The 13,237-nt window shown below is 42.9% G+C and overlaps 1 protein-coding gene across 1 annotated transcript in view; it reads right to left on the bottom strand.

Annotated features, from left to right (window-relative positions):
- Positions 1-13,237, bottom strand: part of PIK3C2B (phosphatidylinositol-4-phosphate 3-kinase catalytic subunit type 2 beta) — a 1,063,900-nt gene that overhangs the window by 234,883 nt on the left and 815,780 nt on the right. Inside the window, exon 17 of the mRNA XM_044076750.1 lies at positions 12,105-12,198. Coding sequence (XP_043932685.1) covers positions 12,105-12,198 — 94 coding nt within the window. The remainder of the gene's footprint in view (positions 1-12,104; positions 12,199-13,237) is intronic.

Genomic DNA, 13,237 nt, shown 5'->3' with positions numbered 1-13,237 from the left:
ACACCAGAACACCCGGGGGTTCACAGGCTTGGGATAGAAGCAGTTTACTATTGTAGGTAAGTGGGGGGAGAAAACTGCAGCAGTGGGTTTGCCTCCTGTGAGGTCTGTGTGGATCCCTCCCCTAAAGAATTGTTTCAGCAGGGGGTGGGAAAAGACAGGAAGAAGAATAGGGATGTGGGCTGAAATGGCATGAATTCTGATGAAGAAAAGGATAGACCTTCGGCAACCAGGGTAGCCAGGTAATCTAAAATGGCAGAGATATTGGCAAAGACAGGATTGAAGCCTTGTTGCTGGCACCAAATGGAGAATATTTCCACTTGGCTGAGTATGATTTCCTAGTACTAGGCCTTCTGCACTTTTTCAGAATGTCTTGAACTTATCTGCTTAGAGAAGACTTGGATCTGGGTACTAAGGGAGTATCTAGGCAGGGAGTCTGAGATTCTGCAGATTGGGATGCACAAACCTCCCCTTGTCCTGAGTCAGAAGGTCTACTCTCTAAGGTAACTGCCAAGGTTTGCATTGGGTTAAACTTAGTAGCAGGGGATACCAGTGCTGCCTGGGCCAATCTGAGTCTATCAGAATGACTCTCGGGCCCTCTTCCCTGATTTTTAGGAGGACACGAGGAAGAAGAGTCAAGGGGGGAATGCACAAAGGAAAAGGTGGGTCTAAGGGAAGGAGAAAGCATCAGTCTTCCAGGCTGAGAGCAGTTTGCTCCTGGAACAGAATCTTTTTAGTTGAGCATTTTCTTTGGTGGCAAAGAGGTCTATCTGTGGGGTTCCCCATTTCTGGACTATGCTGAGAAATGTTTCCTGATGCAGATGCCATTCATGGGGGTCCATCAAGTTCCTGCAGAGGTGATCTGCTTCAGTGTTTTGAACACTTGGAAGGTATTGTACCATGAAGTGCGACCCCAGAGAGTGTGTTGTCTCCCAGATCTGCATAGCTTGTTAACATTGAAGGTAAGAGTGAGTGTCTCCTTGTTTGTTTATGTACCATATGACTGTGGTACTGTCTGTTGTGACTAACAGGACCCCTGGTTTCCATTTTTCTTTGAAAGCTATTAGGCTGTTTTGAACTGCTATAAGTTATTTCCAGTTTATGTGCTTGTCTCTGACCTGAATTTCCCATTGGCCTTGGGACTGAAGGTTTTGGAAATGAGCCCCCCCCCCCCCAATTGTCTCTGAGGCATCTGCGGTTAGTGTTTGCCCCTGAGGAGTGAACATAAAATGGAGGCCCTGGTTCTGAGCACAAGCTTGTGCCTACCATGCAAATTCCTCCTTGAGACAATCAATCAGCTGAATTTTAGTTGGCATTGATTGTGAGTGCTGGTACCACAGACTCTTGAGGTACCACTGGAGCTTCCTCATGTGTAGCCTGTCCATGGAAATCATAAGAATACAATATGCCATGTAGCCCAGTGCTCTGAGGAATTCCCTGGCTGAGAGGCATTGTCTCCGCATAATGTTTTGCATGAATTGAGTTAGAAAGGATGCCTTTTCTGGAGGGAGAAAAGCCTTTTGAAGGGAAGAATCCAGAAGAGCCCCCAGGAAAACTGTCCTAGTGGATGGTTCTGTCCTGGGTTTGCATAGATTTATGGTGAACCCCAAGGAGTTTAAGAGGTTCTGAGTAAAGGCCAGATCCCTGAAAAGCTTTGATCAACTCATGGCTTGAATAAGACAGTCATCCAGATAAAGATAAATATGGACCCTCTTGTTCTGCAGAAGGCAATCACAGCGGCTAAGCACTTTGTGAAGACCCTGGAAGCATCAGGCAAGCCAAAGGGCAGTGCAGAGAAACAGAAAGTGACTGGTACCTGCACTGAAACACAGAAAGCTTCTGCATGGCTCCTCTATAGTTATGTGCAAGTAACCATCCTTTAGGTCCAGGGTGACCATTAAGGCCTGAGGAGTTATCATGGGTAAAAGTTTTTGAACAGTCAACATTTTGAGTTTTGGTACTAGCAGAGACGGACTGATGGTGGCCACATCTAGAATAGGGCACCAAGAAGCTTCCTTTCTGGGAACCAGAAGTAGCCTGGAATAGAACCCCTTTCTTTTTTGTTTTTTGGGGACTGATTACATTGAGCCCTGTGAGCACAGATTTAGAATTTGAGAAAGGGCCTCTGCTCTTTGGCTTTGTGTAATATCTGGGTAACCTGAGTATCATAATGGCTCTTTGAAAGTCAGCCTGCAGCCATTTTTAATAATATTCAGAACTCACTTGTCTGAAGCAATGAGGGACCAACTTTCTTTGAACAGGAACAGCCTTCCTGCAAGTCTTCCTCCTATCTTTTTGGGAGAGGATGGGGGCAAAGGCAGGGAAATGAGACCAATGCCTGTGTCTTTGTGACTGGTGCTACCTTTGAGATCTTTCCCTCTGCGGTTTTATCTGGCTGATTTTTGACTGAAAGGGAAAAGAACAGTGTTTAGGGGGAAATTCCCTACTAAACCTAGGAGGCTGAACTTGGAAGAAGTCTTTAACAGTCCACACAGATTTTGCTTTAACTTCCATCTTTTTCAGCACAGCCTCAGCTTTTGGTGCAAAGAGGAAGTCCTTGATCAGGGTTGCACCCAGAAGGTTGGACTTGACATGGTCTGGGAGGGTTTGCTCCCTAATCCAAGTATGTCTTCTAATGACAGAACCAGAGCCTGCAGCTTGGCTGGAGGCCTCCATAGCATCATAGCTGCAGTGTAAAGAGTGTCTAGCTACCTTAGAGCAAAATGGTAAAGGCCCAACAATTCCTTGGAAATGTTCTTGTCCTCCAGGGAAGACATCTTTTGCTTCATTTGATCTAAATAGTTTGTTGGTATTTGATCATATGAAACTGACAGTTAAGGGCCCTCATGGCTAGGGTAGCAGAAGTGTAAACTTTTTTACCAAACCAATCAAGGGCTCTGCTTTCTTTGTCAGCAGGTAATGGATTTTTTGAAGAGTTGGCCCTAGCTCCTTTGGGTCCTGGAGTGACAACCTCTGGATCAGCAGAGGGATTCTTGAAGAGGTACTTATGGGAGTCTAGCGCCCTGTAAAACATGTCTGGTTTTCGAGGGGCTGGAGAAAGAGAATCTGGATTTAAAGAAGAATCCATAAAATATCCTCTACAACCTCCGACACAGGAGGAATAGCCAAAGGTTTGTGTTCTGACAGGTCAAGGAACTCTCTAACCCTCTTTTTACATTTTGGGTATTCCTGGGCCTCCCACTGGAAATGTTCCCTCATGGCATGAAGAGTTTCCCCAAAAGTAATGTCCTAAGGATGCTAAGCTGAAGCCAAGTTCTCTTCAGAATCTGAATCTTCAAAAGAAGTAAGGAAGGGTCCCTCCTCAAAGACCGATTCCTCCTTGTCAGAATCCTAATCTGTATTAACACTTAGTTCATTAATGCACTCGATTTATGTAAAGAAAGTTATTTCTTAAGTCTCACCCCCTTGTTACTTTTTGTTTGAAACACTGACTCAAACAGGTTTGTGGAATGGGTCAGAATATGTTCCTGCACAAGTGATGACCCACCCCTATGCAGAAAGAATGGCTTAGCTGGGATGGAGTAAGGGAAGGGCTAAAGTGCTGACCATCCCCTAGAATTTTCTATGGAAGGGAGTGGAACCCAATCATAACAATAACAGACCAAACCAGAATATGTAACAGAAAAGAACTGTGCTGTTTGGTGCATCATAAGTGCTTACACCTCACTTGTGAACATCATGCATAAGTGCTTAAACTTCACTTGTGAACATCTGATGGTGTCTTGATCATGTGTAATGTTAAGATAAATGGAGCTGTGCAAACAGAAAAAAAACTTGCCCCTATAGGATGAAACCAGCCCCATATACTTGAAAGAGAAAGAATGGACATAAAAAACAATCAATGATGCTCCAGGGTCTCTTAACTGTTATAAAGAAAGTTTTCTGCACTATAATGTCGGTAGTAATGATATGTACACACACAGGCAGAAGCTGATTTAATGGACTGGCTAACTGCTGAAATAATTCTGCAGTGGACCAGATCACTTTCCCTCCGCCCGTTCACCCAATTGCTCCTACCAGGTACCCTGGGCATATCTCTTCATTGTGTGGGTCTCCCAACTTCTCAGGAAGTTGACCTTCATGGTAACTCTCTTGTAGACCCAGGGAGCTGTCGTGTCCAACATAAGACTTATATGCATGGAGCCAGCAGCCATATTCCTTACAGTGACCAATCAATAGTTATATATATGCTCAGTGAAAGTAACAGCATCACAGATAATGTCTTCTATTACAAGGAATGGTGCACACAATGGTATCGGATATGTCATCATTACCTTCTCCTGTGATATGAGAGGCAAGCATCAGATATTCCCAAAGTCTCCTCCTAGGATAGGACACCTAGCCAGTGGCTGCATCATCCTACTGACAGTTTACATCTAGTCCCCAACTCAGGCCATCACTAGTGCAAATGGACATTCTGCCTCTCTCTCTCTCTCTCTCTATATATATATATATATATATATATATATATATATATATATATATATATATATATATATATATATATATATAGTGCAAGCTATGAGCCACTAAAGAACTGCTTCCATTTGTCTAACGTCTGAATCTGACAGTACTTCTAGGTTGAGCTTGAAAAAACATCTGTGTTGGATCAGTGTTTCACCCTGGTTAAAAATACCAACAAATAAATAAATACAGTTGACTACATATTTTATAGATAAAATATAATATATAGTTTTTGCCTCTGATTGTCTGTATACACACACGCATGTGTGCACACTGTGTGTCAGATTGTTGTTGGATGTTCTCAATTATTTCTCCCTTTAAATTCCTTCTATTCTTATGTCTTTGGAGGTTTGAGCTCTTATATATAGTACTGGTTTTCTTTGCATCCCTATTTATCCACTTGACCCTGGAGGTTTAAGTTCTTGTATATAACAATGGCACTATGTGACAGACACTCTTTCTCGAGGAGCATGTCTGTTAACTTCCCCTGATATTCAGTGACATTCCACATTTTGAACAAAATTTTTCATTTCACTGTCCCAAATAAAACGTATGATTTTCTGACAGAAACTTGAGAACTGTAATCACTGTAAAACATATGCAAATGATTTCCATTAATATTTAAAAAGTGTCCTTGATTCTAGACATTTCTCTGTGATTGTTTCCATCTTTTGCCCTGATTGCTGGAGTAAAATGTCAACAGCTAAGTCTACGGATGCAAATGCAAGTCTTCAGAAGAGATAGGCCAAATACTCACAATCGTCAGAATGAAAAAATGTCTTTTATAGTAATTCTCCCTCCCACACTGCCCAACAGTGGACCAATCGGTTTTTATATATGTAGTTGGGGTGACTCATTATTCTACCTGTTGGCTGTAGAATACTTTATAATCCCATAAAGCTCTGAAGACTCTTCCTGCAGCAAGGGTTATTATGACTTAGAAAACTTTTAGAAAATACATCGGACAAAAGACCAACTATAACACTGACACTAAAGTTACCTGGCACTTGCTCACTAAAGCAATTATATAAGTCAGCACTAAAAATTAAAAGCACTACACCCTCACTCCCCACTGGCCCTTGTTTTCAATTAAGGATTTCCCAATATTATTCTAGCATGTCCAAAGGTCAGTTGTCAATCTCCTCTCCGGTCCAGCTGGTGAATCTGGGAATCTTGAGGCAATGTTATAACTGCCTCATGTACACAGACAACCCTCTCCTCCTCCCACATAACACAAATACTTGCGAGAGATGCAGCTATTTAGCCAAACTGGAGGCTGAGCTCTCTCAACTCAGGACTGGCAAGACCAGACAGGAGGAGAAGGCAACTACACACACCACAAAACCAGCCTCACATAATGCTACCACTCCACTGAATCAAACACATAAACACACAAAGACATACTCGGAGGCTCTGAGTAAAATTTACCTAAACAGCAGAGGCCTCCAAAGCAGACACCCAAACAACTGCTACCTCAAGACACCCCACAAGCAACACATAAACCACAAAAGCAGTGTGCAAAGCAGTCACAGTCCTTAAGGCCAAATACAACACCAAACATACTTGTCATAGGTGACTCCATAGTCAGACACACTGACGTCCCACTCACCAGGCTGAACAAGGAGAGGGTCACAGTAAGCTGCCTATCGGGCGCTAGAATCCGCCACATAACACAAGCACTCGGGTCACTCCATGGCAAGTACAAATATGACACAGTCATTGTCCATGCTGATGTGAACGACCTGAGACGTACCTCCCTGGACTACATGAAAAGTGACATAGAGGAGCTCTCTGATTATGTAGCCCAGGCAGGTATGACCCTAACCCTGAGCAGTATCCTTCCTTCACCAAGAATGATGCCACAATATAGAGACAAGATGATCAGCTTTAACAATTGGCTTAATGTCTGGTGTCATTCAAAGAGGGTTCAGTGTCTGCCTGCCTGGGATGACATGCTTGACAAGCCACGCTGCTTCAAGGGACGGCTTGCACCTGTCACCCTGGGATTCGGATATTGGCTAAGGCTCTTGCCACCCCATAGTGCCTTTTTAGGCAAGGCTCAAATTCTAAACCTACCACCCTAGAAAACAAAATGGGAAGAAACTGAGGGTAATGCTGCTCAATGCCAGAAGTCTAAATCTCAAAATGCACGCACTCGAGGCCCTTCTCAGTATGGAGAACATCGATGTCTGTGCTGTAACTGAAACCTGGTTCAAGGCTCCTGAGAGCACCCGGCACTATTAGGTTTTACCTCATATCATGCGTTCCGGCCCCAAAACCCGGACCACACCACAAAAGGAGGGTGTATCCATATTCATAAAGGATACTCACACCTCCAGGTTGGTGGCAACGCACGAAGCTTTCGAAACCATCCAGGTGCAACTAACCATAGGCAAAACTGCTCTACAAATTGTAGCATGCTACAGGCCACCCTCTCAAACTCAGGAACCCCACACAGCCTTCCTGAAGACACTGGAGGGTATAAATGTATCTCCAAACACCATCATATTGGGTGACTTCAACTACCCGAATATAGACTGGGAACATTACTCAAGCCCTAACTTTCTAACCCAACGGTTCCTGGAGTTCATAAATTCAAATGCCATGGAACAGCTAGTCACTGTTCCCACGAGAGGAGAAAATATACTAGATCTCATTGTCACAAACATGGGGACAAAATGCTCCACACGGAAGTATATCCCTCATTGGTGAGATCTGATCATAAACTAATCTCACTGGAAATCCACATCCCCCCACCCCAAGCAAAAGACCATAGTGAAGAACTTCTCTAAAGCAAACTTCACACTACTCAAGACTGGTGTGGTATCCTTCAAGGCCCCTGAGCCAGAGGAAACCACAACCCAAGCTGTGGAAGCCCTTACAAATGCCTTCTATGAACACCTCCAGGACTGCATGGATCAGGCAATCCCAAATAAAACCAAGACTCTTTCCACAAAGGGCAAACGTCCAGTCTGGTGGACCCCAGCCATTAACAAACTTTACAATAAGAGGAGAAAGCTATTACATGATAGAACAAAATCCATAAAAGGGAAGTCACCCCTGATCATTATTAGTAAAAAATACGAGCACTCATAAAATCAACTAAGGCCAATTTTGAGAGAAAAATTGCCATGGATTCAAAGGACAATCATAAGGCCTTTTTCAGCTATGTTAGGAACCTGGGTGGAAACTCCCAGATATGCTCAGAATTAGTCCAAAATGATACAAACATCACTGAACCCACAGACATTGCCAACATACTGGCGCACACGTTCTGTGCAAACTTCACCCCTCTCCCCTAAAGGAGAGATAACTATCCCAGCCGAGTGTAGCCTCCCGGACATCTCAAATGTGCAGGTGAAAGCTGCTCTCTCTAAAGCTAAAAACACAGCATCAATGGGAGCGGATGGTGTCCCCGGCTGTGTGCTACACGAGCTAAATGAGGAATTAAACCCGCACATCAGGCAGCTGTTTAATCTCAGCCTTACCACAGGATACGTGCCCAAGGAGTGGCGTACGGCAACTGTGGTCCCACTCCACAAAGGCGGTGCCTCTACGGACCCTGGTAATTACCGCCCCATAAGCTTAACAAGTCTAGTCTGCAAAGCTATGGAGAGGATCATAATGGAGCTCATAAACAAAGATATAGGGACTTGCAGACATTGGACCCGACCCAGTTTGGCTTTGTCCAGGGAAGATCATCCCTTTTGAACTTGGTTGACTTCTTGAAACAGTCACCAAGGCCATTGATGAGGAAAGGCAGTCCATACAGCCTACCTTGACCTTGCAAAGGCTTTCGACACAATACCCCACTCGGGTATTGTAGAAAAACTTACCAGCTTAAATGTAAACCCATATGTCACAAGATGGGTTGCAAACTGGCTTAAGGACAGAACCCACAGGGTTAGAGTTGCTGGCGCTGTGTCAGACTCCAAGCCGGTCACAAGTGGTGTCCCACAGGGCTCGGTCCTTGGCCCCAATTGTTTGGCATCTACTTCTCAGAAGTACAGGCCAACATGGGAGGACTTTGGCTGACAAAGTTTGCAGGCGACTGCAAACTGGGCCATAGTGGAAAGATGCATCGGACACGGATATCCTTCAGAAGGGACTCACGGAAACAGATAGCTGGTGCCAGAGCCATGGCCTGAAGTTAAACGCCAAAAATGTATAGTCATACCCTTCGGGAAAAACAAGGTAACCCCAAGCTACCATATAGGTGGCAATCCACTAAGCACAGAAGAGGTTATCAGGGACCTGGGGACCCAGGTTGACAGTGGCCTTTCTTTGACACTCACATTGCTAAAGTGGTTAGAAAGACCTTCTACATTGCCCACCTGATCATGAAGGGATTCACATCCAGATCTAGTGAGGTCATTGTTCCCTGTACTCTTCACTTATCAGACCAATGATCGAGTACAATGCCCCATTCGGGATGTATCTCACCCGACATCTGCAGCAATTGGAGAGACCCCAAAAGTTCCTCACCAAAAGGATAAAGGGACTCCAAAATCTGTCATATGCTGCCAGATTGAAGAAACTCCAGCTCTATTCAGTCGCATACCGTCTGCTCAGAGGTGACATGTGCCTGACATACAAGGCCATGTCCAACCCGGAATTAATGGACATGCTCCACCTCAAAAATCCAAATCCACCAAAACCACTAGAGCAAGCGACTTAAACCTTAGCACGGATATAAATAGGACGTGCTGGAGGGATAGATTTATCACTCAGAGACTCCCTATGCTGTGGAATAAAATCCCGGTCCATGTGAGGCAGAGCACCTCGCTGACTCTGTTCAAGAGAAATCTAGACCTGTGGATGGGAGATCGTAGGTTTACCCCAGGAATCATCTCTGTGTCACTGCTGGACAGAGGCACAACAAACTAATGGGCACAGTATTTTTTCATATAAGGGGTGGCGTAAGCCACAATAATTTGGGCTAGACTTATAAATGCCTTAGGGCAGATAGCCTAGTATAAACCTATGAACCTATGAACCTATAACATGCATAGAGAAGTATTACTAAAATGTCAAAAAATGTATGTGCTCTCCAGTGCTCTCTTACCAATCTACCACCAGATGGCAGCAGTGTCACATTCAGTGCACAAGGTAACATCGTCACGACCTTGTTCTTGGCAGCATGTTGTGCTGTATAAAGGTTTATTTATTTAAATTTGTTTATTGGAACAGAGCACTGATCTTAATACACCAATTTCAGGCTCAACCTGGCAAAGGTAACATCATTCAGAACTTATTAAAAACATGGATACAGCTGGTTTAACCTTCTGATGATGCAGAAAAAGGGGATTTCTGATCTATCTAATCATTAACCACTTTATTTTCATATTCTAGTTTGGAAAACTAATTTTGCTTTACAGTGGAATAGCTCTGAGGTTAAGCTATGGAGTACTAACTAGCTTCATTTTGTAGTCCACTTTTCCCTCAGATTTCATCGACCAGAAAAATACATTGCACTTGTAAAATGTGTGAGTGAATAAAGCACTAAACTCAGGCAGTATTCCTGGGTCATCCCCGGAAAACAGACACTTGGGCCAAGTGTGCTCATTTGGCAAACAAAGGAATAAAACATTTGTAGACATGTAATATGTGGAATACAAAGTGAAAACAAGATCTCAAAAAAAGATGGATCTGGTTAAGTAATATAAGGCAACGTATGTGTCACTACAGTGCATGAATAATTTAATTTTTTATTTTCCTTGGTGCAAGTATCATTTTGGACCCCAGGGTAAAAAAGTCCCTTGCCAGCTGAAAATGCACTCTGTTTTTGGAGACTACATGTTCGCACAAGAATTCTTGTGTCTCTAATGATAACCGGCCACAAGCCTAGTAACAGTTAACTACTAAATTAAATAAATTCACAGAGAGCAGACGGCAACAAAGAGCTTCAGACAAGTGCTGATCTGCTGTCCTGGCATTAGAGGTAGGACTTCCTTCTGTGAAAGTGGGGAGCTCTGGTTAATATAGCTGCTGCTACAGGGTCTGCAAGTTGGGATAGGCCTGAGCATCCCAAGGATGCATCGTGTTGTGTTACGAGAAGGGTGAGGTTCAACCCGTTGGAGGGTGGGGCTTAACTGCTGGAGGGTGGGGGTCAATTGCTGCAGTTTATGTTCCCTGCTGGAAGCCAGAGGCCTCAGGTGCTTTGATGTCCATGTGCAGTCACAGCTAGGAAAGGTTGGTGCATACAGAATATCCTTCTGGCATCAAGGATGATGCCACACTGCTCCAGCTATGAAAGGCAATGGTTTCTACCTTAGGAAGTGTGACCTAGTCTATATGGTGGGGAAAAAGATGACTGATCTGCAGAGGATAAGGAGGAAGAAGAGAGAGACCCCCGGCACATGGGTAAGTGGCTGCTCCTCAGAATAATAAAAAACTTACTCAGATGTGCTTAAGACAGAGAATCAGGCAAAATGCATCTTCTCTAACCCTTACCTCACTCACTCTAACGGATGTGGAATCCAGCTAGCCGTGCAGGTAGCCAGTTACCAGTATAAAATGAACACACTCTTCCTGTGCATCCTCAAGAAGAAAACACCACAGCTCACAGCTATCATATGGAAAAAGTCAGGATGGTACAGCTATAAGCTGAACAGAATTATATCAATGGATCTTTTAATTCAGTTTTTGAGACATCAGATAAAGTCACATTTCACCTGTCTTTTAGGCTCATCATTGTACCTTAACTAAATGTTGCTCTCACAACTACAGCACACATGATTTACTTTATGCTGAATTTATTTAGGTCATTGAGAAACAGGACTCATGAAGTTAAATGAGTGCATGTGCCTGTGCCTTAATCCTTGTACTTGTTGCATTAAAAAAAACTTTAATACTAAACACATCATCTTAAAGCTGAACCAATATGAATTACTTCAGGGGAATTAGACTACATACCTCAGAAAACTCTTCTCTGATAAATTTGACTTAGAGTTACTTTATTGTCTGGTATTGTTATGTTTGCAGCAGTGGAACCTGTACCATTTTCCAAATAAAGCATTCCATCTTTAAGTATTAGACTATGCTAGTGTTTATTCAACATAATAAACTGGCAAAGCATAACAAAAAAAAGCCTTACTGTTCAGATAATACAGAAAATAATAGTAAATTGCTACTAGTAATTGGACTACAGAGAGATGGGCGGCATAGTGGTGCAGCAGTTAGCACTGCGCCCTCACAGCAAAAGGTTCTCCAGTTCGATTCTCGGCTGGGGTATCTTCTGTGCGGAGTCTGCATGTCCTCCTTGTGTTTGTGTGGGTTTCCTCCCACATTCCCAAGAAATGCAGCAGGTGGACTGCACATTATAAATTGGCCCTAAGTGTGTGTGTGTGCATGTGTTTGCCTTCTGAGGAAAGTTGTGCACCAGGCTGGCATCTCAACACTGTAAAATTCTACTGCCACTCGTTCTGCAGACCAATGATCTGCTGTGACGACCCCTAATGGGAGCCGCCAAAAGAAGAAGAATAGGACTACAGAGGCCATATTTCTCTAATGAAAATGACTGTTGATAGAAGAATATAACAAGATGGGATTCCACTTCTTATACAAGAAATGAATAAAATGCAGTAGTTACAAAAATACAATAAAATGCACAATACCCTTACCTGTACCAGCTGGGGCAGAAAATCAACTAGTTCTGTGTCTGTTATTGTGTCCATCCATTGCACTGCTACATGCCTTAACTCCTGGTCTGGAAATCTGTAATTCATGAGAGTCAAGTTAAAAATAAACACAAGTGTGGCATACAAGAAAGATGAGTGATAGCCACATATGCAGCACTGCTTCAGGTCATTTGTACACCGGTAATTGAAAAAAATGACTACTGACATAAGAATATCACTGTTTTACTGTAAGATCATTACTACAATCTATCATGTGTGTTATTCCTGCAGAAAACTATGAAAAATTAAAACTTAGACCTAAGACAAACCAGATTACTGTAGAAGAAAATACTTCAATCAGACTTCACAGAGCCATTATTTTTAGTGAACTCAGTGGCTAATTAACTCGAGCTGCAAACTGTTTAATTGCTGCACATTTTGTTTACATGCTTCAGTCCCTTCTTTGCTTCCCATGCTCCCTTTTCAACCTGTTCATCTATACCTGGAAATCTGGGCTGCAGAAAATACCCTCTGTTAGATGCATCACCAGACGTGTTCCACCGTTGACCCCAGAATATCCTCAGGGGCTGTCCACACAGCATAGACAGTCCTTTTCTTAACTCTAAATGCATCATTTGAATTGTATCCTAGATAATTTAAAAGACATCCAGGTTTTGTTCACTACCATCCCATCTGAGGGACTGCAGTATAACGTGCCAGTCAGTGTGCAGGTACTGATATATATATATATATATGGGGGGATATTCTGATGATTTTCACGAGGTCTTGAAGTGGGAATCCAGAATAAATGATATATGTGCTGGTAATTTTGCAGGATGGACACACAATGCCATCTCTCTTTGTTGAATCTGGAACCAAAGTAATCAGTAATAAACAGGATATCCGAGTTTTTGGGATATTTCCAAACATTTAACTTTTTCTATTTTACTCTCTTATTTCATATACTGATGTAAACATAGTGATCCTCAACAAAGTCAAGCTGCCAGTGTGTCTATTGATAAGTATCATCATAATCCATTTGCATTTTATTTTAAAATCAATGTACTGTCAACATATTTATGTCACAGGTACTAGATAATGATGTCAACATATTTATGTCACAGGCACTAGATAAT

This window comes from Protopterus annectens, chromosome 7.part0 (assembly GCF_019279795.1).
Source record: "Protopterus annectens isolate FY-2018-M chromosome 7.part0, PAN1.0, whole genome shotgun sequence".
Taxonomy (NCBI): Eukaryota; Metazoa; Chordata; order Ceratodontiformes; family Protopteridae; genus Protopterus; species Protopterus annectens.
The sequence above is the reverse complement of the archived record's forward strand: the minus strand, read 5'-3'. Positions and strand labels throughout refer to the sequence as shown.